This window comes from Prionailurus bengalensis, chromosome A1 (assembly GCF_016509475.1).
Source record: "Prionailurus bengalensis isolate Pbe53 chromosome A1, Fcat_Pben_1.1_paternal_pri, whole genome shotgun sequence".
NCBI classification, from domain to species: domain Eukaryota; kingdom Metazoa; phylum Chordata; class Mammalia; order Carnivora; family Felidae; genus Prionailurus; species Prionailurus bengalensis.
Genome location: NC_057343.1, coordinates 71840001 through 71866581, shown reverse-complemented (window position 1 = coordinate 71866581; position 26581 = coordinate 71840001). Strand labels below are relative to the sequence as shown.

The window sequence follows — 26581 nt, the reverse complement described above, 5'->3', positions numbered from 1 at the left end:
TCTTAAGCTTCATACTTCAAAACACCATCAGTAACAATAAAAGACAATAAGTAGTTAATTTGCTGCCCTGGCCTATAAAAGACTTAAGAAAAAAGAACCATTTCCCATACAATACATACCTATAAAATACTAAATATTTGTCTAGGAAAGGTTATGCACCGTAAGGTTAATTAAAGAATTTAAGGTATATATGTAAAGTATAGGGCTGCTAAGGAAAATTTTCTTATTTCTATTTAAATACATAGTAAGCACATTTTCTACTGAATTCTCTAGTTAGCACATCTTCAAGCTGTTTTCTAGAACAGGACACCATGTATAATACCAAGACCTCAAATATTTGTTTTTACCTCGAATAACATAATTATCCAGTGCATCTTCCATTCTCTTCAGTGCTTCAGTTCTATCAGAACCATATGTGATCAGCTAAAAGCAAATAAACAAAAAACAATTTACATAGATAGATACCAATCTATCTAAAAGTCAAACAATACATCCTAATAAAAATCAAAATACTTTGTAACAGATTTCCCAAAACATCCTCTGAAATTTCACAGTAGCTCAATTTCTAATATAAAGTATGTCAATTAAGATTTTTTTAACTCAATAAATATCAGAATCAAGATATTTCAGACTTTTCTCCTACATTCACTATCACAGAAAAAGAGCTATTTGAGATAAACAACGTAATAAAAACAACCATACAAAGTTTAAAAGGAAAGATATCAAAATGTGAACATTTGGGATAGAATATAAACATCTGGAATAGTGAAGGATCAGGCAAGATTTTTCTCTCCCTATGAAAATGTCGTTTCCAAGCCTGATACCCTGCATAGCTAACTTTTACACATAACATAGCATAGAAGCAAACTGTTCTTGTATTACAAAAACAGAAGGGTCTTACTGTTCTATATGATTTTGTGCCTATTTATAAGAATCTTAAACAAATTAGCAATTAAATACAAGCAATAAATAATATTTTATTGCTAATTTGCTTGTTAAAATAAGACTTTACCTACTCATAAAATATTTTTCTATTACATTAGTCAGTCTATAGTTTACAATTACTTTGGTACATTTCATCAGCTCCTCAGTATCAAGCCAGGTTGAAAATTTATTTGCAGGCCACTTTTCTGAACAGAAATGTATTCATCAAAAAATGGAACCATATATATCAAAATCAATCTATAATTTTTTTGTTTTTTTATTTTTAAATTAAATAGCACTTCTCTAACAAATGAAATACCTAGAGTTCACTTTAATAATGTTACTATAAAAACTTAAGTGAAAAAAAAATAAAAAAATAGTTTGCTACAAATACATAAAAAGTACTTGGGGGAGAAAACTATCTGACAAAGGGTTTTTAGTAAAAAAAAAAAAAAAAAGTAATAATAAAATCGTTCTTCGGGATAGGGAAAACAGGATTTTCTAAATGAAATCCCCAGGTTTTGTTGGTTTTTTTGTGTTTTGGGTTTTTTTTTAGCGTTTATTTTTTGAGAGATAACAAACACAAGCAGGGGTGAGGCAGAGAGAAAAGGGAACAGAGGATCCAAAACGGGATCCGTGCCGACAGCAGAGAGCCCAATGCAGGGCTTGAACTAACAAACCAAGAGATCATGACCTGAGCCGAAGTTGGATGCTTGACCAACTGAGCCACTCAGGCGCCCCATGAAATTCCTAGTTTCAACTACTGCAGTCAGAATCCTACATTTTATGAGATCTTAAGATTCTAATGATTTTGAAAGACCTAAAGATTTGAGTAGCATTGTTAATTTATTCTGGGAAGTCAAATTTCAAAAGACAGGTGGGCAAAAAGACATCTTGTACTCTAACATAAAACTTAATTATGTGCAATCACCACAAGTAATTAGTGATTCATAAAAATGGAAAAGAAATGGTAAAAAGTATGCCAAAAAACATGACCTATCAGTTCAACTCCTTGACATGGCAAGCCATCCATACTTCCACCTCAGGTAATTTCTAGGGATGACCAAATAACGTAATTCATGCTCACTGTATCGGCTGCATTGGAGCCACTGGTTAGATAACTTTATTATTGTTGGGGGAGGGGATCATCATTTGATTTGACTGGGGACGAGCAAATGACTGACTTGATTGGGGAGTATTACAAAGTAACATGCTGTTGAAATTTCTCAAGAGAAAGAAAATCTGCTCTGCTTTCACTTTTCCATCAATGCATAATTACTTGTTTAATTACACAGCACATGATTCAGAGAAAGGATCAATTTAAGATTTTTTAACTTTAATACTTCCACTGTCTTTCAGGAGAAAAATGTACAAAGCCATTAGGAAATCGAACTAACTTTTGAAATCATTGGATCATAATAAATGCTAATGTCACTTCCTGGTTGGATGCCGCTGTCAACCCGGACCTGGGAGAAAGAAAGAAATGAAAGTAACTTCATATTGTGCAGATATTTTTCTAACAACAAATTTAATTTCCAAGGAGCAGATGGATAATTTAATCTCAAGTAACATTTCAACTTCTGGAAAACAGAAAAACAATCTAAACCATATAGAGACCAAATTATCTTGATCTGTTATACCATGTAGTAGAACGCATTTTTTTGTTCTCACTCTAAACAAAGGAACGAAGAAACTGCAAAAAATAACAACAATAAAACTTTATACATCACTATCCTGGGATGCATTTGTAGCTATTTGATGGTGTCTTCCAACTGAAGCATGGCATGAATGATGCCCCTTCTAGGCACACTCCCCACTGTACCCTTCTGAGAGCTTCAGGGAGGACCCCAGTCAAGCCATGCAGCAGGACTCGGGAGTTCTGCTCATCAGCTCTACAAGAACGCTGGTCCTGTGACTTTCATGTCTGTAACACTTTCCTTTTTTGCCTTACCCTCTCAACTGTACATTTTTTCTCTGTTACTGTTAGTCCCCTGAGACTTTAATGTTTACACAGCTTTTCTCATAGCTTTGCTTTGTAAGGACACAGCCCCAATTAGAGTTCTGATTTTGCAATTTTCATGGGGGAAAAAAAATAGCCCAAGTTCAAAATATTCTTTTGAAGAGCCTGATTGCTGTTAACCAGCCAACAAGTTAGTTAGTACATCACTGATTCTTGTTTTCATCTCCCAGTTTGATACCAGCAGTAAGGCACAGAGGTTAGCCATGTAAAACTTTTAAAATGAGCAGTTGCTGAGGACGAAATATTTATTAAATTATTGTGCCTAAGTTTTGGAATCTGAGGTATTTAAAAGCTAATCAAAATACTTAAGACTGTCAAGCATGTCCTAGGGGTCTTGAAGATAGAGGAATTTAATCGAAGCTGCCAGAACAGCAGGACTTTGATGCCCAACATCGTAAAGGGGTGGGAAGAGAAGAGCGGAAGCTCACATAGCTCTTCACCTGTGGGAAGAAGCCTTCCTAATAAACAGCAGCTCATCTGTCTGCAGCAAGGCAGAAAAAGGTCAACACAGCGGCTGTTAGGCCTTTAATATTTTAATTTAGGCAATTATCAAGGGACCACATGTAGAACCTCTTGTCTAGGATATCCACATGAGGGTATGATGATGGCTTTATTATACAGTGACATCAAAAGATAAAGCATAGTTTCAATCTTTAAAAAAATCACACTACTATTATTCTCTTCGTAAGGTTTTAGAAGGTAACACTATAACAAACTCAGAGTGCTTTTATCTCTGCATTTGCAAACACGAAAGTATGGTTATTTGTATTTACATTCACATTCATATATGAAAATCTCAATTTTAAATGACAGTCACTCAGCACACTTAAAAATATCCTGGCTTTCTATTTTCTGAAAACATACTTCAGTGCTATGAAATACACAGTGTTGATAAAAACTAGAAAAGAATTAATGGGGCAGCTGTGAAAGCAATAAAATCATAATCTACCCTCTCCCCACATTTACAGAGCCCCCAAATGGCAGCTGGCATCCAACTTACATAGCAGAAAAGAGCCTTCTGAACTTGCATTTTCTTAATTTTAGTAGCAAAAAGTTAAAGAGCTCATTTTATCACCATGTATTATTTAAAACCAGAGCATGCTTGCTAAAGCTGTGTTTCCAATTGAGATTGGTAAAAATTCTAAGATCTTTGGCTTTAAATATATCCTCCTATTTGCTATGTAAACTGCTACAAACCTAGCGCAGAACTTTAATGTTCAACCCACTGGTAAAATAACATAGACAATAAAGATTATTTGTTACACTCTTCTCTGGTTCATAATTTAAAATTTTAGTCACTTTGAACAACACCATCCTGAAAGTTAAGTTACCTAGGGCTCTTAGATATAACTATTTCATTTACTAAAATTATGATCACAGAAGGTATGTCATTTTAATTTAAAAATACATAGGGTAAAATCAAGAGGTATTATACATAATCAACACACATCTCTAATCAAACACATGTCTCATTAGCAAATCAACATTTCCAATTTAAAACTGTAACAAAGCATGAAGACTCTGACTTATAATTTCCTGCTTATGTAGTTTTCAAATAATCATCAGCTTTTTTTATTTCTAACAATGAATTCAAAGTCAAATTAAGTTGCTATTCCCCGATGGAAACAAAGGCTACACACAAAAACATATATATATATATCTTAGCTTTTACACACAAAGCTTTAAGAATAAGTCAAATGGAATTGTAACCAAATTTCTGAGAACAAAATTACAGAAACTACCAAATTTATAAAATGTGGTGATCAAAGACACACACAAAAAATCTTCATCAAAGCCAGAATGAGTAAACTGTAGGCTTAAAAAAGCAAGTGAAAACTACAAACTGTAAGTTAATGTTCAAGTATGTATTCCTGTGACCAAAAAAAAAAAGGGTAATAACCAAAAAGTTTCCTAAATTAAAACCAACTGATCTAGTTAAAGAGGCAAGGAGGCAACACCAACACCCAGGCACCTGTGTATTGAGGGTCTCAAGCCATTGCTCAGAAAACATCTAGCGTAATTTAAATGTCTTTCTTCTGTATCAACGGTGGACCGTGTGAAACTACCAGCCGTCTCCCACCCTTCATGCTCCATTCACCTCTCCCCCTCAGTCCAACTCCCAGCCCGCCATGTCTACCTGACAAGTGACAGCCCAATCTGATTAAATGCTTCCAAGGGAGGGGACTCGTGGGCCTCCATGACAGGCCAAAAGTGATCACCATGGAGATACATAATTACAGCTGTCAACGCATCTACTGTCCTGCTGACATCAATTTGATTGCTCCCAGCAATAATGATAGACAAAGCTTGGTGTGCACTCTCCCGCACCCAATCACTTTATCTATTCCTTGGTCCATTTAGCTGACATGCAACATTCACACAAGCAAATAACAGCAGTAAGCAGAACATTTAAGGCATTTTAATTGTTTTTTCTTTCTATGGATGGCTCACAACCGCAAATGTTATTACATAAAACTCCTGCTGCAGCATTAATTGAAGAAAGATTTGGTGGGACAAAGACTGTAGGGGGTATAGTTTGTCCATTATCACTTGTACTTTCAACAGGTCTCACGTTTGAAAATTGCAAATTGCAAAAACTTGCGAGGGCAAAATGTTTGACATCCTGTTAGCTATTACAACATGGTGAAAACTTCTAACAACTAAAGTAATCATTATGAATTCTTATTTAATACTTTTTTGTTTGATTAAAAAAATGTTTAGATATGTCCCTATGATACTGGTTTTCTCATCTGCTATTTAACGTCACATAATGCCTGTTAAATCTTTACAATTTTTTTTCTGCCTTCAGGCTTTGAACACAGCATGGAGTCTCCCAGCCTAGAAAGGGTCAAGTCTCTTCAGAACGCATATGGGCAAAAACAATTTAAAAAGTGAAATAAATCATATATCCAATAACATCTTCGAATTTAGAATCCTTCCTGTAATCTTTCACCATCTTCATGGCAGTAATCAGACTGAATAATCATATTCACAGATGGTACCGCCTTGTCATCCACTAGTTAACATAATGGTGTGTGTGTGTGTGTGTGTGTGTGTGTGTGTGTGTGTGTGTGTCTATACACACACACAATATATATATATACACACACACACACACACACACATACACACACACACACATTACCTTAAGAAAAAGGGTATGCCCTTGTTCTTTATATGCAACAAAAACTATTTAAAGAACACTTATTAAATATAGAAGAACTATGAATTAAGTGGACAGTGATCACTTTTCTTTAACTGGTAGAATTATGTACTTCTTAAAGTACGTGACACTTAATAGAATGAGGCACACTTTGTTTTCCTTAATCCATTTCAATTAAGAGGCTGAATTTCGTGACATCTGACTATACAGGGAAGCTAGGTTAGATTTATTGAAAATATTAAAGTAATACAGAAAAGTCATTTCCCATTCTTAGGATCCTGTGATCTTTTTCATTACCATTTTCAAAAGAATTGGGAACATTGTAAACTATCATTTATTCAGAAGTCAGATGTCTCTAGACTTCCCTGTGAAGGGAATTCTGACTTCCTTACACATCACCAAGTACAAAATTTTTTTTTTTTAAATAACAAAAAACTGTGATTTATCCACAAATTTCACTTGTCCTTCTATTTACACCCTTTGGTGTTGACATGTTTTAACATAAAAGTATGACATAAATCAAGATTTTAACCCCTCACTTGGCATTGCAGCTTAATGACTTACACCAGGTAGATGTATTGGTTCTTGGTACTGAGACAATCTCCCAACGGACGGTAAACCAAAAGACTTGTAGGGGTCCTGAAAGTTCAAAGGAAAGGAAGCACAGTCTTTGAAATATAAATCAGCAAAGTAAGGTTAAATATTTATACAATGAAGAAGCATTTATAGATCTATTTTCAACACACAGTATTTACCAAATCACGATTTCCTAAGATCACTGTCTTATACTCACTCTAGATTACTTAGAGAAGTATTTAAAAATTAAACTGAAATGTAAGCAGAATTGAGCCTGACCTTAGTCATACTTTATTGAAATTGGTAAAATTCCAACATTTTATAAATTGTCTTCAAATGCCTTGGGAAAAAATAAAATAACCTAGGCGTTACATCAAAACATCCCCAAGTTCAGAACAGCAACTGTAGTGCACTAAAGATAACTGTTTTTCTTGCTCTCAAAACAGTTCACATACGGCAAAATTGGAGAATTTTGGTTCTTCAAGTAAAGACCTGAAAAAAAACTTTGCATGTGCTATTATTAGATATGTGCCCCACTTGTAAATATCTTAGATCATCAGAATAAAAATTAAATGAGTTCAGTGTCATAACAATACCATTTAAAATATGATAAAAAGCAAGAATAATAACCCGGGCAAGTATATTCTCAAGATCCTTGAAAAACATTTCAAAACAACTTCAAGTATTCTTAAACACAGGTACCATTAATTTATTTTTTTTTAAAGGATTTTTAATTCTAAAAGCAAAAGATAGTATTAAATGCTTCCTTGAATTGTTTCACTCATTGAAAAAAGCATTTTCAGATATTGATTGCTTTATTATCTGATTAGTATAGTTATAAGATAATACAAAAGTTTTGGACTGAAAGCTTAGGAGTAAATTCCATAATTAAAATTATGAATGAAAGCTTTGCAATTTAAATTTCAATCACTACTTTCATGTAATCATAAGGTTTATCAGAAAATAAACTTGCAAAAAAAATTAAGTTAATATTAACAACTAATGTCTATGCAGGGTAGGCTCTTAAAAACAAAAAGCAAAAGACAAATAACAACAGAGAAATAAATGATTCAGTTCGTTTCAAATGTGATCTGAAAACAAACAAAATAAAAACCCTGGTCCATGCAAACATACTGAATATTTAACAAAAGCAAGAATATTTAACGAATGCTTTGTTGCCCCTTAAACTGATTGGTGGCTATCTTGCCCGTGCACAGAAATACACAGAACTTAAACAAACTCAGTCTTTTAAAACTATTTTGCATTGCGTCAAAACTGCCCCCTCTTTTGCCTGATTTGATTCTCTATTACATAAGCAAACACATCACATGGGTTATGAAGCCCTAACTTGCTCTTGCTGTTTAGTTTTCCCTGGTCCCATGTCTCGGGACACAACCACCATGCTTCCTGTGAACATCATTCATTTTACCTCAGCATACACCCGACATTCAACTGCCCAGCCGTTGATGGGAATATCAGCTTGTTTGAGCCTGAGAGGGTAACCCTTGGCAACACGGATCATTTCTTGGACTAGGTCCAGGCCAGTAATGCATTCTGTGACAGGATGCTCCACCTGCAAGGCCAATATCTGCCAGTCAATAGGTGTAGGAAAAGGGGAATAAACAGAATAGGCAAGAACAATTTCAGCAGTTCCTGGACAAAATGGGGTTAATTATACATAACATGTAATCATTTTTAACTAAAAAACCGGGAGAATAAAATTAAACAAGCACAATCTAATACAAAGCATGATTTAAAAAAAGAAAAAAACCCAATGCCTAAAAAGTATTTGTAAACTATCTGTATTACTTGTCTCAGTTTTTAATTAGATGTCGTCCAGCAATGCTTCCCACTTTCAATTCTGAAACTAATTCTTATCTGAAAATTACATATTTAGCTGCAATCCTCGGTATGGCTGGTAATCAACTATTCTGCTACACTTAGCATGGCATCCACAGAGGCAGCTTATGATTTTCCAAAGCACTAAGCTAGCCTGGTCTCACTCACTCTCATGCTTTCACTAACCTGTCCTGACAAGCAACCAGATTAGCGTACTCTTACATCAATGCAGTGTAGCAGAAAGGAGCAGATGGATCCTGCAGGTTGTTTTCCCTTCAGACTTACATGGGGAGTGCTTAGCATGCACAATAGCAAAACTGAGCCAGTGAAATCACTCTGCTTTCTCAGCAAATTGCCGATAACTACTTTGGATGATGCTGTCATGGGGATCCCTGGCCTTCCACACTCACACATGGGATACACATGTACAAAAACATGCACTGACATAGAGGGATGCTAACAGGGATACACATCATTATGAATTTGCTTGATTGCTCGCAAGTTCCTAAATTTAACGAAGCTACAAAAAAGCCACTTATGGCACTGATAAGGAGCAAATGATATGTCTCTCATCAAAAACCTTGAAGAAGTTTTAAAAATTTAAAACTTTAGCCACATCTGTTACTTTAAATACCAATTTCTTTTCTCATAAAAACTAAAGCATGTTCCAAATGCACCTCTTTAATAGTTTCTTTATCATGACATGTCCAATTTCATAAACTCTGACACGGGAAAAGGTCAATGAACAAACGAATTGTCTTCCCATCTTCAACGACACTAATTGAAGGACAGGACTTAGTCATTATAATAATCTCGAAGCTTATCATAAGCAGACAATGCCATGGTCTTAAAAAAAAAAAAGAAAAAAGCTTTGTAAAAATAAACAGATGGCATCCATAATTAGCTCTGTGTGTGTTATGAGTTTGTTTACAGTTTCAACAACATTTTAAGACATTTTGACATAATTTTAATGACAAATCATCACTAAAATAAGCATCTACCCTTTGCAAAACGAACGTGACACTAAATAAAGATCTTATTAGATAGTTCAAAAATTAAATTTTTCAAAGCAAATTATGGTTTTTTGAGAAACAAGATTCTATATGATAAATATAACAAGAAAGGAACAGTGTAAAGCCCCTCTATCACTGCTAGAAACAAATCTGAATGGGAAGGCATCTTATCACTCTATTCAAAGTGAGCCTACTATGTGCCAAGGGCTTTATGTCAATACTATTCATACACCTCCATAGGTGAGAAAACAATTTTAAAAGTGAATGACTTAATTTCCTCCTCTGGCTAGTGCCCAGAAAATATACTAGGCAAATCAATATATATTGAATGAATAAGTGAGCAGCAAATCCAGAGACACATCTATAGCAAATGGTAGAGGCAGCACTGGCATTCAGGTCACTCCAGAGATGGTATGACGTTCCTATTCTCCTCATATAAAAATGCATATAAAAACATGTAGTAAACTGGGGCGCTTGGCTGGCTCAGTCAGGGGAGCATGTGACTCTTAATCTCAGGGTCGTGAGTTCAAGCCCCACATTGGGTGTAGAGATTACTTTAAAAAAAAAAAACTTAAAAAAATGTAGTAAACATAAACAGCTGCATAATTAGGTGCTGTTGTCTTCTATAAAACACAGTATTATTAAAGTTTAAAGACCCAAATTCATTTTAAGGCTCTGTTTACCTTAGAAGATTTTCTGTAACTGTCTAAGAGAAAAGTATGTAAGACCCATATTAAACGAAATCCAAAAATGGACCCACTTGACACTAACTTAGAATTATAGAACAGAAACAACACATTTTTCAATCTCAATTAGTGAGCTACAATCATATCAAAATAAAATAATTAAATAGGTAACTAGAATAACAACTAGCTGCTAAAGGCAAAATCATTACGTGCAGAACTTAAAAAACGTACCCACTTAGGTTCAAGTATTGTTAAAGAAATATTTCTAAATACATTTAAATATAACTCTGAAGTTATTCAACTGGATGTGTGAAACATTTCCGTTAGAGCCTGCCTTAGTATCACCAGGAATCTTGTAGGCATAACATTACTTAAATAACCATGTATAGCCCCATTTCTGAGAACTTGGAAACAGGTTCCCCTCTGCAAGTCAAACTCCATACTTAAGAGATCAGAACAGAGATATACAAAGAGACAAAACAGTTCCCAGGCCAAAATATAATTCAATAGAAGTTTTAAAAATATGTTTTAAAAGGGGGGAAAAAAGGGCAGGGAGCGAGGATCAATGGAAAGTGAAGGCAGCTAACTGGAACGAAAGGTTCTTCAAAGAGAGACTCAAAGACTGGTGTCTGGTAGGCCAACAATTTTGTCTTGTCCCACCAGAAGGAAAATCTACATAAGTTTAATGCCGATAAACATATATTCAGAGGACTATTATGTGGAAGGGGGGAAAAAAACCCACAAGGTTTCTATGTCACTTCTATTCAGAAAACAGTGATTTCGCCTAAGTTAAATATGTTCTTCTTCTTTTTTTTTTAAGACTCCTCAGACTCATTAATCTGTCAATATGCTTTGGGATTCTCAAGAGGAGGGTATTATACAGCACTTATTCACCCACACACCTGCTTTTGGACGATATCCTATGGGTTGAGAAGTCCATGGAACACACTTTTAGAAACCATGCCTTAAATATTCAAAATACAAAAATGAATTCCCTTATTGTGACAAAAAAATTTTCAAGAACCTGGCTTCACACATAATTTTTCTACCCAGTAGAAAGGGTGCTAGTTCCAAGAAGTGTATGAATAAGGATACACTAAATAGTATGATTCTGCATTTGAAGATTAATACACTGACATTCTAGTATATAAATCTCATGGTTTAGTCAACAAAAGACCTAAACTACCCCCACCACAAAAAAATTACACATTAGTAAAAAAAAAAAAAAAAAAGCCCAAAACAAGTCAGAATTTCTGAATCCTTGAAGACAAATTTGTGATTGGGATTAGTGAGAGAATGTGCACTCTGCAGGGTCTGTTAGTAGCTGTTAAATCAGTTTGTACTGGCAATGCCCCTATCTCTCCATGAATGTTTTGTTCAAATAGGTGCAAACAGCTACAATCATGAAATGTCATACTATGGAACACACAATCGTGCTAGAGTGAGTCTATATAGTTCTATATGCCTACACCAGATGATTGCAAACATCCAGCTTTTTACAAATCCATTTGCTATTTTCATTTAGTTTTGTCTTCTTGATCACCAGCAAGCTGTCACTAATATCTGTGTTTGTGTACAGACCTCTTGCCACTCTGTTTTCAAATGTATTTGTTCCTTTAAATGTATTTCCCCCAAAAAAATAAATAACTGAGCTTATCAAATCCAACAGTGAGATAAATCTGATTTTGCTTCACCTCTGAGTTCTTAATGCATCAAACTTCAAAACTAACGAACTTAGAAAAACAAGTCTTTCCAGCATTGGGTCTGCCATCGCAATCTTTAACCTCATTTCTCATTAAATACAAACAGTGAAGTATCTAAAACTAGTGAGTGAAAGTATCATGAAACATTTCCAGTAGTGAAGTAACTCCCAATAAAATACCTTACTAATGACGAAGGGAAAAGTAGTAACTCTACAGTAAAGAAATGTAAGAGACATCAGTTAACCAAGTCAACCTCAGCAGTAATGGGATAAACAGACCTCGCAGGTCTCCTACGTGGTGGTCAGAGGAGGACAGTACATTTTCTGTATACTTGACAAGATACAGAGCCTCAATATAATCATCAGAAAGCAGACTGATGCAACATGAGGGATGTTCTATAAAATAAAGAGCCTGTGCTCATGAAAAAATGTAAAGATCATAGTTGAAAAAAAAAAAAGACTAACAAACTGTTCTAGATGGAGAAAAAGAGGTATGACAAGTAAATGTAATGTAGGGTCCAGAAAATGGGTTTCTTTTACCCTGAAAGACTTTAGTGGAACAACCAGTAAAATCTGAATATGATCCGTAGATTAGATGATAAATAATATGTAAATGTTAATATCCCGATTTTTATAATGGCACTGTGGTAATGTAAAATAATTTTCTTGGGGTGCCTGGATGGTATCTGACTCTTGACTTTGGCTCAGGTCATGATCCCAGGGTCATGGGATCAAGTGCAGCATTGAGCTCTGAGCTGAGCATGGAGCCTGTTTAAGATTCTCTTTCTCCTCTTTCTCTTTCTCTCTCTCTCCTTCCCTCCCTCCGCCCCTTCCCCCACCCCATCACTCAAAAAGGAGGAGGAGGAGAGAAAGAAAGAAAGAAAGAAAGAAAGAAAGAAAGAAAGAAAGAAAGAAAGAAAGAAAGAAAGAAAGAAAGAAAGAAAGAAAGAAAGAAAGAAAGAAAGAAAAGAAAGAAAAGGAAGAAAAGACAGAAAGAAAGAAAGAAAGAAAGAAAGAAAGAAAGAAAGAAAGAAAGAAAAAGAAAGAAAGAAAGAAGAAAGAAAGAAAGAAAGAATCTTCTTCTTGTTTTTAGGAAATACAGACATATTTAGAAGAAAAGGGATACCAGGCCTGCAATTTACCCTTAAATGTTTCAGGCAAAGAAGACATAGAGAGAGAGACATAAAGCAAATGTAAATGTTAGTGAAAGGTGTTCAGAACATCTTTGTGACATTTTGCAATTTTTCTGTACATCTGAAAGAATTTCACATAAAATTAATACAAATTAAAGCAACATCACTAAAGTTTGTTTTATATAATAAAATATTATTAAAATAGAGATATCTGACTTGATCAACATTTTATCTTCAATCAAACATAAAGATATCTTGGGTGGCTCAGTTTGTTAAGCATCCAACTATTGATCTCAGCTCAGGTCATGATCTCACAGTTTGTGGGTTCAAGCTCCGCATAGGGCTCTGTGCTGGCAGTGCAGAGCCTGCTTGGGATTCATTCATTCATTCATTCATTCTCTCTCTCTCTCTCTCTCTCTCTCTCTCTCTGCCCCTCCCCTGCTTGTGTTCTCTCTCAAATAAACAAACATTAAAATAATAATAAAGATATCTGCCTTAGTCAACATTTTCTCTTTAATCAAAATCCACCGTGTTAAATAATCAATAGTAGATAATTTGTTCAATAGGTTTTCTCTGACTTAAACTTTTAAATATTTTGTGTTATTTGCCTAACAATTCCTAAGATTTAAAGAATAGGTAATGAAGTAACAGGCAAGTTTTCCTCAAGAAGAGCAAAATACAGGCAATTCTAATTATACACTTAAGTTAACCTCAAATGAAAATTAACACTGAGGGAAGTTCAAAAGAGAAAAAAGTCACAGAAAGTATAGAGAAGTCAGAACAAAGAAGTATGTGTTAACTTGGCCATGAGAGAGAAGGAGGGTTATGAAAAGTATTCAAAATTCCTTAAATGAAGAAGTATTTGGTTGTAATTGTCAACTGGTAAATGGTGGCCCAATTGCCTAGTCAAGGCAGAAGGTGTCCCCAAAGATGACCCAACCAACATACCTAACTAACATGTAATAGCACTGAAATTTACAAAATCCTACCATATGCATGAACCTGTTCCTTAATACTCCACTCTCATTTTATATAGAAGGCATATGAGTTACAAAGAAGAGGTATTTGGTGAGTGAACATTAAGAGTATCTAATAATCAGGGGTGCCTGGGTGACTCAGTCAGTTAAGTGTCTGACTTCAGCTCAGGCCATGATCTCACAATCTTGTGAGCTCGAGTCTGGTGTCGGGCTCTGTGCTGACAGCTCAGAGCCTGGAGCCTGCTTCAGATTCAGCCTCTCTCTCTCTCTCTCTCTCTCTCTCTCTCTCCCTCTCCCTCTCCCTCTCTCTCCCTCTCCCTCTCCCTCTCTCTTTGCCCTTCCCCTGATCATGCGCTCTCTCTGAGGAAAAAACAAATAAAAAATAAAAATAAAATTTTAATTAAAAAAAGAATAATATTCAAATAATGTTTTTTGTAATTTTGCAAAACTAACGTGATTTTACAAAACATCTTTATTAAATGCATCAAGTCTTGGGGCACCTGGGTGGCTCAGTCAGTTAAGCACCTGACAGGCTCAGGTCATGATCTTGCAGCTCATGGGTTCTGGCCTTGCATCAGGCTCTGTGCAGGCTCTGTCTCCAGCTCTCTCTGTCCCTCCCCTGCTCACAGACTGTCTCTCTCTCTCTCTCTCTCTCTCTCTCTAATACAAACATTAAAAAAAGAAAAAGAAAAAATACATAAATACATCAAATCTAACCCAACAAATGTTACAAGACTTGGTTTGGGAACGCTCTCTTTGGTAAGCAGAACCTGTTTGATTCAACTCAAGAGAGTAGTTTAGGTGTAACTACCTGTTGAATTATGAGGAAACTGCCCTGTTATATAAAACTGAGTTTCGGGGCGCCTGGGTGGCGCAGTCGGTTAAGCGTCCGACTTCAGCCAGGTCACGATCTCACAGTCCGGGAGTTTGAGCCCCGCGTCAGGCTCTGGGCTGATGGCTCGGAGCCTGGAGCCTGTTTCCGATTCTGTGTTTCCCTCTCTCTCTGCCCCTCCCCCGTTCATGCTCTGTCTCTCTCTGTCCCAAAAATAAATAAATAAACATTAAAAAAAAAATTTTTTTAACTGAGTTTCATAATGGTATTTGGCATAACAGATCCCTGTTCGGTTTGTTGTTATTCCAGCCTGAAAGTATAACAGATGCCATTATTTTTGGTTGTGCTCTTTCGGTTCAGAGAGCTTCTTTGTCCAGAACAGAACCTAGCATACATCTATTAAAATTCTGATGCTCTACCTTCTGAGAATACAGGATTTCAAAATAAAGATCTAAAGTTATTACATTTTGATCCACAGCATTCAAAGATAAAAAGCACATTGGGAAATGGGCCCCAATATAGGATTCCTGTAAACTCACCTTGAAAATAATGGCTATATTCAAGTGTGGCAGTAAAAACTGAAGAGATTCTATTATAGAGCTTCCCCGCGCTTCCCAACACAAATAGCTAGATGAAGAAAGGATAACAGCTTTATGTTATGGGCTGAACTGTGTCCCCCCTCTTCTCCCATTTCATATGTTTAAGCCCTAACCCCTAGTACCTCAGAATATGACTGTATTTGGAGACAGGGTCTTCAAAGAGGCAATTAACTTAAAATGAGGTCATTAGGGTGGGCCCTAATCCCACATGACTAATGTCCTTAAAAGAAGAGATTAGGGGGGCGCCTGGGTGAGTCAGTGGGTTAAGTGTCCGACTTCAGCTCAGGTCATGATCTTGCTGTCTGTGGGTTCAAGCCCCACGTCGGGCTCTGTGCTGACAGCTCAGAGCCTGGAGCCTGCTTCAGATTCTGTGTCTCCCTCGCTCTCTGCCCCTCCCATGCTTGCGCTCTGTCTCTGTCTCTCAACAATAAACATTAAAAAAAATTTTTTTTTAATGTTCTTTTTTTGAAAAAAAGAAGAAGAAGAAATTAGGACACAAACACACAGCACAGAAGACAGACCATGTGAAGACACAGAGACAAGACGGCCATCTGCAGGCTACAGAGAGAGGCCACCAGAAGAAACCAACACTGTGGACATCTTCATTTTAGACTTCTAGCCAGAACTATGAGAAAATAAATTTCTGCTGGTTATGCTAAGTGAAATAAGTCAGGCAGAGAAAGACAGATACCATATGTTTTCACTCATATGTGGATCCTGAGAAACTTAACAGAAGACCAGGGGGGAGGGGAAGGGGGAAAAAAAAGTTACAGAGAGGGAAGGAGGCAAACCATAAGACACTCTTAAATACTGAGAACAAACTGAGGGTTGATGGGGGTGGGGGAGAGGGGAAGCGGGTGACGGGCATTGAGGAGGGTACCTGTTGGGATGAGCACTGGGTGTTGTATGGTGTTGTCAAAACCAATTTGACAATAAATTATACATTAAAAAAAAATTTCTTCTGGTTAGGCCACCCTGTCTGTGGCACGTTGTTACAGCAGCTCTAGGAAACTAACACAGGAACAAATTTGAAAAATTAAAATCTAGGTAAGAGTCCAGAACTCAAAGACACCAAAATAGTCTTTCAATAGTAGACACCACAGTATGCTTTCAAACAAAAACCTAAGTGAAGGTATCTGACCTATTCACATCTGAGTAATAGAAACTTCTTTCCTTCAATTTTCTAATAAGACTCAATAAATATAAAAGGAAAATATAGCATAGCCTACACTGTATTCTCAGTTTCATATGAGACTGGCTTCAAATATTCCAGAACACTCCAGTTCTGGCTTACTCTAAGCCAGTCTGTGAACCTTGGCCTGACTTTAAAAATAATCAAAAAGGTCAACTTCTGCCCATATCTAAAATGTCCCTTCTGGCAAAAATCTAATTTTACAAATTAGTCACAAATCTATTTTCCCTATTAATTTATCCTAATTGCATCGATTATTCTTTCAATCAACACTCTAACTTCAAAGAAGACCGAACTCTTTTAGTATGGACAATCCTGAATATTTTTAAAATCCAAAACTGCTCTGAAATTAGAATATGGTATTTGTCAGTTACAGTCAATTCTTAGAAATCAGAATTTGGATTGCAATAATTCTTAATTTTTAAATAAGTGAAATAACAAAGAGGAAAAATCAATTTAGAGTTTCTAAAATCCTTCTGCAATATAAAGATACCACATGGTGCAGAATTATCTGATGGGAGGTGGGGGTGTCTCGTCTCCATAGAATCTCATCAATTCCACTTCACTTTCTCTTCTATCCCATTGTGAAAGTAGATTCTGATTTCACTGTGGCAATCACATATGAGCAACTGACTAAAATCTAACAAAAGTGGGAGAATTCAGCTCTCTTTTCTTAAGGATATGGAATGGTCAGCCAGCTGACCACACCTGGGCGTTCACTACTGTAAGATATTATTCCTTTCTACTTGACAGTGTTCCAGTTCTTATAATCTTTGTAGACTACATAAAGGCTATTTTCCCAAAGAACTAAAATCTATAAACAACCTACACTTGGAAATTAGCAATTATACACACACACGAATTTGCAAAGGTATATTCAGGGTCCTAACATTAATCTTCTAGCAAAAAGGTCTAAGCAAAAATAACGTATGAATGTAACACTTTTACGCATCAGCTTCATTTTTAGATTTCCAAGTCTTCTTCTAGTCTCCTAGTCTCTTGCACAAATATCCTTATGATAAAAAGATACCTTTCAAAGTGGTTTATTGCAAGTATATTTGTTCATTTGCAACAATGTTTCTGCAGTTAACAGACAAAAGAATAATTTAAAAAGTTATTAATTTGTGGCTCAGTTTGCCATTTGAAAAAAATGACTACTGACAAGCTTTCCTAATAATGACAATAGTAACAGTAAACACGTTAACCACATTTAACAAACATAGCATGCAGAATATCATGGTGAAATTCTCAGGAAGAAGGAGTGTTTAGTCTAAATCAGGCACTTTTCTGAGCATTTTAAATGCATTAACTCATTTAATGCCCACAATCCTATAGAGCACATGCTACAGTTACTGTCCCTTTATAGACGCAGGTAATGAAGCATAATAAAGTTAAGGAACTTCCTCATAGTCCTACAACCAGGAAGGAGTAGAGCTAGGATTTACTTGTGCTAATCAGAATAGAGGATGTTTGCAATTAATGAAAACATTGAATAAAGGACTTGCCCATTAGTCAGCTATAGCTGTTATGAACCATTTTAGGGTCTAGAACCTCACTAAATTTCTCTCTAGAAAAGCATGTATCCAATTTCAGAGGGTCCACAGATTCCTCCAAAGCTGCTTAACGACATCCAGGTAACCCTGGTTAAATATTTCTGCTTTGGAAGATGGCCAAACCAGCACCGCTCCACTCCAAATCCCATGGTCTCTATTTCCCCCAGAGTCAGTGAGCAGTTCAGGATACTGCAAACAGTGATGAAGAGCAGGTGGCTGTGGTCTCCCGTGGGCTGGGGGACACCTGGAGGCCAGCTTCAGAGATCCCCAGGAAAAGATGTGAAAGAAGAGGTCAGGGAGACAGCTTGGCCTGCAGAGATCTATGCTGCCAGAAAACACAGTTGCTAAAGGCTCCAGGAGAGTCCCTGATCACTCGGCTAACAAGTCTGAGTAGTGAATGAATATTAGCTGGATTCTCCTGGAGACGAAGAGAACACGAAGAGATATATGCTCTTCCTGACCTCAGGAGTAGATAAGGCTGTGTCTTCAACCACTCGAAGGACTGCTGCCACTTTGAATATTACAACAAACAGAACTCAGTACTGAACCCAAAATCAACTACAGTAAAGCCACGGGAGGCAGCTTACCCATCAGGGACAGGCCAATCATTCAGAATAATGACTATAGACACCTAGTGAAACAGAGCACCTGAGGAACAGGAGGAAAAAAAAAAGCAATGGGGCATTTAGAAACTTCAAGAGTAGTAACACATGCACACATACCCCCATGCTCAGGGGGAATTTCTGGGATAAAATAACACGATTTCCCAACTATGCAACTTAGTTGAATACTTTAAGGAAAAGATGTAGCCATTAGAACTTGAATTAAAAGCCTGGAAGAGCAACATAAATATCAAATAACAGAACACAAGAGCACCTGTTTGGCTCAGTCAGTTAAGTGTCCAACTTTGGCTCAGGTCATAATCTCATGGCTCGTGAGTTCGAGCCCCATGTTGGGCTCTGTGCTGACAGCTCAGAGCCTGGAGCCTGCTTCAGATTCTGTGTCTCCCTCTGTCTCTCTGCCCCTTCCCTTCTCACACTGTCTCCCTCAAAAATAAATGTTAAAAAAAATTTTTTTTAATTAAACCCTTTAAACAAGACAAAGATATGATATAATGATACAAGGTACACAATGCAAGTAAAATGTCATAAACATATACCTACCATACATAGATATAGATATATAGATAAATATGCAAAGTAAACATTGCTTAAAATGCAAGGACAACTTGCTGTAGAATGAATATAGATGTACACTGAAGTAGTAACAGATGAAATTACATAATGTCTGAGATTTTTGTTAAAATACTCCAACTAAAAGGGACAAAAGCAAGGCTTATATAAAACAATATGAGCAAAGTAAACACAAAGCTAGGTTACAGATTCACGGGACTTTACCATACCACTCTTGCTCTTCTCAGGACTTCTGTATGTTTGACAATTACCATGCATAAAAGAGACAGAAAAACTGACACATGGAGGAAGAAAAAGAAGGAAGGGATGGGGGCGGGTGGGGAAGGAAAGAAATAAGAAAGAGGGAAAGAGCCAAGGAAAGAAATGCAAGAAGGTCCTGAATGCAAGAATTTTTAGAGCAGTGAAACTACTCTGCATGACACTGTAATGGTGGATACATGTCATCAAATATGCGTCAAAACCCACTGAATGTACAACACCAAGAATGAACCCTAATGTAAATTACTGGTTAATATCAATGTGTCAACACTGGTTCATCGATTGTAACAAATATACCACACTAATACAAAACATTAATAATAGGGGGAACTAAGGCTGGATGGGTAAAAGGGTATATAGGAACTCTTTGTACTTCCTACTCATCTTTCTGTAAACCTAAAACTTCTCTAAAAGATAAAATATATTTTTATTTATTTACTTACTTATTTTTGAGAGAGAAGGTGAGGGAGGGGCAGAAAGAGAGGGAGAGCAAGAATCCCAAGCAGGCTCAAGGCTGTCAGCATGGAAACCAATACAGGGCTCAATCCCATAAACCGTGAAGGTCATGACCTGAGCCAAACACTTAACCAAGTGAGCCACCCAGGCATCCCTATTTTTTTTAATTATGATGAAAAATTCTACGTATCTCTTTCTAAATCAAATAGATCCAATAAAAAAAAAAAAAAACTCAGGCACCTGAGTGGCTCAGTTGGTCCATCCAACTTCAGCTCGGGTCATGATCTCATGGTTCATGAGTTTGAGCTCCATATCAGGCTCTGCGCTGAGAGATTGTCTCCCTTTCTCTCTGCCTCTCCCCTGCTCATGCTCTCTCACACACACAAAAAATAAATAAATACACTTAAAAAGTATTTAAAAAAATCTAGAAGAACATGAATAAATCATTAACCTTCAATAATCTTGATTATGAATAGATCATATTACCTCATAAAGTATAGACAGTCTACCACAAAAGGAATTAGAAAGTTGTTTAAAGACCTACCACTGAGAAAGATACCAATACAAATGGATTCACATCTGAGTTTTAATATTTACGGAGCACATAATGCCTATTACCTGTACAATATTCTCACAGTTTCAAAAAATACATATAATATTAAGTCTGGTAAAGACAGTATTTTAAAAAGTAAAAATTCAAAATCATTATAATTAGCTCACAAAATCCAGTAAAACACCAAAAGGAAAATCATTATGTCTAATTAAAATTTATTATAGGAATATAAAGCAAAAGTATCAAAAGAATTCACAACGTTAATAAAAGATAAAAGCTATTTTTCCTTATTAGTAGTAATTGGTAGACAACTAACAGTTTTGGCCACAACTAGAGACAGAGGTAAGATCTTGCAAATTTCTAGAGGGAGATTTTTTTTTTTAGTTTTTTAAATATTTATTTTTGAAGGAGAGAGAGAGACAGAGTGTGAGCAGGGGAGGGGCCAAGAGAGTGGGAAACACAGAATCCGAAGTAGGCTCCAGCCTCTAAGTTGTCAGCACAGAGCCTGATGCGGGGCTCGAACCCACGAGCTGTGACATCATGGCCTGAGCTAAAGTCAGACACTTAACTGACTAATCCACCCAGGCGCCCCAAGAGGGAGAAAAATTTTTAAACAAATGGTCAAGAATCAGAATACATCTCAATATCAAAAGTCGAAACTAAAAGAAAGCCGAAAAAGGTCTTCAAGACGCTAACAGAAAGTTAATTCTAATCCAGAATTCTATACTCAAAATTCTAGAAAAAAACACAGGAGAAAGTCTTTGTGACCTCAGGTTAGACAAAGAATGCTCAGGTACGATACCAAAAGCACAATCCATAAATGAGGAAAAAATAGTAAACTGGGCTTTAATGGGTAAAAAACTTATGTTTCAAAAGACACCATTAAGAAAATAGAAAGACAAGCCACAAACTGGGAGAAAATACCTAGAAATTGCATATCTGTATCAAGAATGTATAAAGAATTCTTACAGGGGCAGCTGGCTGGCTCAGTTAGTGGAGTGTGCAACTCTTGATCTCAAGGTTGTGAGTTTGAGCCCCACGTTGGGTGTAGAGATAACTTAAATAAAATCTTTAAAAAAAATAATAATTCCACAGCTCAGTAATAATAAGATAAACCAATTTAAAATTAGGCAAAGGATATGATTAGACACTTTAACTAAAGGAGATAACATGACTGACCAATAAGCACCCAGAGATTTGATATCACTAAGCATTAGGGAATAGCAAATTAAACCCCAAAGAGATAGCATTTTGTATCCACTAGAATGGCTATCATGAAAAAGACAATTAAAAAGTACTTATTCAGAAGGATATAGAAATGTAGAGAAACTGAAACTCTTACACATTATTCATGGAAATGTAAAATGGTGCAGCCACTTTACAGCTGTCCAGACAGCTGGACAGTTTGATAATTTACCACACAGCAAACAATTCCATTCTATGTATCTACCCAAGAGTAATTAAATAATTTGTCCAAACTCTTATACCTCAATCATCATAGCAGCATTATTCACAATAGCCAAAAAGTGGGCGCAATTAAAATATCCACAAACTTATAAGTAGGGAAGTAAAATATAGGATATCCACACAATGGAATACTATTCAGCAATTAAAACAGACTACTGAAACACACTACACCATAAATAAACCTCAAAAACATGCTAAGACGTCAGACACAAAAGACCATATATGTTTGATCTCACGTATACAAAGTGTCCAGAAATATAAAATATGGAAACTACAGAAACAAAGTAAATTAACAGTTGTCTGGGAGTGGGGATGTAAAAAGGAATGACTACAGGGGCACCTGGCTAGCTCAGTCATTACAGTATCCAACTCTTGATCTTGAGGTTGTGAATTTGAGCCCCACATTGGGTGTGGAGATTACTTTAAAAAAATAAAATCTTTTAAAAAAGAAAAGAAATGGCTTCAAAGTGCACAGGTAACTTTATGGGGTGATAGAAATGTTCTATAGAATGATTCTGATGTTAGTAGCACAACTCTGTATATTTATTTAAATTTTATTGACTTGTCTTAGTCCGTTTGGGACGCTGTAACAGAATAACATGGACTGGGTGGCTTATAAAAAACAGGAATTTATTTTTCACAGGTCTGAGGTTGGGAAGTCCAAGATCAAGGTGCCAGCCAATGCAATGTCTGATGAGAGTCACTTTCCAATTCATACATGGGAGTCTTCTTTCTCACTCTGTCCTCACATGACAGAAGGGAGAAGGTTGCTCTCTAGGGTCTCTTTTACAAGGTCACAAATTCCATTAGTGAGGCCTCCACCCTCGTAACCTAATCATCTCCCAAAAGCCTCACCTCCAAATACCATCACCTTGGGAGTTATGTTTTAACATACGAATTTTGGAGGGATACAAACATTCACTCTACTGAGTTTGTATACTTAAAATGGATGAATGTTATGATATGCACATTGCACCACAATAAAAACTACTGGGTTTTTTCCCCACAATAAGTTAATACAGAGTCATCTGCACTCATGCAAATTCTCATATAATTTAGGTCCTGTGCACTAGTTCTTAGGAAGCTACCTTTTAAAGACGTGTTCCAGGAAAAAAGGGAATAAACGAATGTTTACGACAAAAATCCAGGAGAAAAGAGATCCAAAAAAGGGAAGTGTAAGGAATCTTCAGGACAAAGTAGGGAAATCTCAGCTAAAAAGTCAAAATGCAAATGTAGAAGGCAACCACTCCAGACTACAGTAAGTCAAAAGGAACCAACTATTTCTACCAAAAAGTAAAACTGACAGAAAACTCAATGTGCTTGCAAATACTTAAACATGGGACAAGTTTTTGGATAAATAAGTGATAGGCACACAGAAAACTAAGCAAACAAAGACAATTTTTAACAGTAAAGAAAAACTGGTGCAGGAAAGTGAAAGTAATCTTAGGTGACAACAGGACTGCTGTGAATAGTGTTCACACTGTGGTCATAATAAAATCCCAAACACTGAGCTAACCCAAATTATGACATAGTAGACTAGAAAGATGGGAAATGTGCATTTGTGCAGAGGGGGTGGACAAAGTGAGATGCTGACAGAAGAAAATGGAAAATCAAGAAAGTCCTGTGTACATGTAGTGATTAAAAAGATATAAAAAATATTAAAAGAATCAGCTAAATTAATTCAAATTGGTCAGAGCCATCAATACGAGGCTCCCTCGTGAGGGAGGGGCAATAACTGTCCCTAAACAAAAGCAAAGGACAAGCAAGAGCTTTCCTCCTGCTCTTCTTTCCCTAGCAGCACTGGCTGTTCCCTCCCTACAGCTGTAGTTCCCCACACAGATCGGTTTAAAGAGCCTTCTCTCTTCCAAGTGATTTCTCATCTCTCCTTTCTCTATTTCCTTTTCCTCTTTCTTTCTTCCTTTCTTTCTTTCTGTTTTCTTAGTGAATTTTGGTAGTTACTCAAGGGTTGGTATTGGATCAAAAGTCCAGTAACATGCTAATTCAGCTATCTCAAACCCCAGAATTTTATACCCAGGTGAAAGGAAATTTTTCAGTTATAAAGACAACCTTACCACCCATCTAAGAACTCAGAAAATACACCATGGATACCTCTCAAAAATCAGTTCTTTTAAAAGAAAGAAAAAGAACATATAACCATAAGATGAATCAAAATGAAGAACTGATTAATCATGAGGCTATGGAAAGATGCTGCTGGTGACCATAAAAACAAGTTAAAATACAAAAAGGGAAGACACTAGGAGAGTTCCGCTACAGAAATGTTACAGTAATATAAAACTAATAATAAAAATAGCAAAAATGAAGAGTTAGGGGGAAAAGACAGCAGAATTAAATATAAATATGCCAATTTCCATTCATTTTTGTAAAAGGGAAACAATATATTCTTTCAAATTAAAGTATGAAGAAATATGATGACAAAAACATAAATGGTTTTAATAACCATTTTTCTTATTAAGAACATCTTTTAAGGACTTAATATCTCTGGAAAATTAGAAACATTTATCTAATAGTTCAGCAATTTCATCATTTTAATCTTTTTCTTTGGTTAAATATAAACGAAATAAGCGAATTCTAAAACATCATATAAAAAAATAAGAGTAATGAGAAAGGAACAGTCCTGCTGGATATTGTGTTATAACACAGAGATATAACATCCCAAACAGTGTGGTACTAGCACATGATTAAACAGAAAGGTTAAAAAAGAAAACAGATCTACACACATATGAGAATTCATGATAAAATTAAGGTGACTTCCAATTACTACATTAAAGAAAAATTATTCAAAGATGGTTGTGACAATCAGGTAGCCATTTTTTAAGTAGATAAAATCGAATTCCAGATGAAGTGAAAACTTCACCAGGAAAGATGAAGTAAGTACTAAAAGAAAACATGTAAGAAAAATATTTAATTTATGAATGAGTAGGAAAAGCCTAAGTATGTTGTAACACCAAAAATAAGAGATTTAAAATGCAAGTGGAAGACTTAAAACAAAAAATATCTACATAGGAAGAAAAAACAATATACCAAGTCAAAGAGGCAAGAGGTGAAGAAGGAAAAATAACAAATCACACCTGTTTTGTTTTAATCCACATTTATTTGGTAATCTTGCCAAGAAACAAATGGTTTGTAGATGGGAGAAGAAACCAATTATTTACTCATAGAACATGTTAGCACTATTCCCCACATCTCAATTCCATATAAGGCAATGTGATAAAGGCCTTATTTCCCTACGCATGCAGAAGAGTAAGAAGCACAGGAGAGGAACCCCAAAACTATTAAACTCAGGGCTTATGTAAGAGTTGCTGCCATATCTGCCCTTCCTTGACCCTGAGGAGAGCGAGCCAACCTGGCTCTAATGTACACCTATCTTTCTGAGGGAAGGGGAAATTCAAATGGCTCTGAGGAAAAATAAGACTCTCTCCAGTTCTGTCTTAAAGTCACTATCCTTCAATCTAGGCACTAACGGTCTTTCTTTGACTAGAAAGCCCTCACTCTAGGGGAGCTCCTGGGTGGCTCAGTCGGTTGAGCGTCTGACTCGGTTTTGGCTCAGGTCACGATCTCACAGTTTGTGGGTTTGAGCCCCGCATTCGGCTCTGTGCTGACAGTGAGGAGCCTACTTGGGATTCTCTCTCTCCCCCTGTCTATGCCTAACAAAATAAATAAGTAAACTTAAAAAAAAAAAAAAGGCAAGCCCTCACTCTATAGAAAGGTGAAAAATATTCACAGAGCATTGCTTCCTCTTAATATCACAAATGCCGGGGCTCCTGGGTGGTTCAGTCGGTTGAGCGGCCAACCTCGGCTCAGTTCATGATCTCGCAGTCCATGAGTTCGAGCCCCGTGTCAGGCTCTGTGCTGACAGCTCAGAGCCTGGAGCCTGTTTCAGATTCTATGTTTCCCTCTCTCTGACCCTCCCCCGTTCCTGCTCTGTCTCTCTGTGTCTCAAAAAAGATAAAATAAAACGTTAAAAAAAAATATATCACAAATGCCTATTGCCTAAAAAAAATAAAGGACACCTACAATAACAAAAGGCTAAGGATCTAATAGTCAATTCAAAGAAAAGGGAATGTGAATCAGTCTATGAAGAAAAATTCAACCTCACTCATAAGAAGGAAAATGAAAATGAGATGCTATTTTTCACTATTAGACAAAGGCAGAAAGTCAAAGATCCTTTTGGTCAGGGAATAAAGAAATAAGCTCTCCTATAAAAGACACCAATAATACTTAACTAAATTACTAAAGCTCACATTTCCCCAGCAATTCTACTTCCACATGTGCAAAATGATGATGTACAGGATCATTCATAATCGCATATTTGTGATAGCAAAATCCTGGAAAAACTGCCAACAGGAAACTGGTGAAATTCTAGGACTGTACAGCTACAACTAAATGTTAAAAATCATAAAAAAAGAAGATAATGCTTTAAGTTA

At 36.2% G+C, this 26581-nt stretch overlaps 1 protein-coding gene across 7 annotated transcripts in view; it reads right to left on the bottom strand.

Annotated features, from left to right (window-relative positions):
* PCCA (propionyl-CoA carboxylase subunit alpha) overlaps nt 1-26581 on the bottom strand; it is a 417069-nt gene that overhangs the window by 213862 nt on the left and 176626 nt on the right. For all 7 annotated transcript variants that reach the window (XM_043582425.1, XM_043582407.1, XM_043582436.1 and 4 more), the window contains 4 exons: nt 8113-8256; nt 6672-6746; nt 2322-2390; nt 348-423 (listed from right to left, as the gene is read on the bottom strand). In XM_043582425.1, the coding sequence (XP_043438360.1) occupies nt 348-423; nt 2322-2390; nt 6672-6746; nt 8113-8256 (364 nt within the window). The remainder of the gene's footprint in view (nt 1-347; nt 424-2321; nt 2391-6671; nt 6747-8112; nt 8257-26581) is intronic.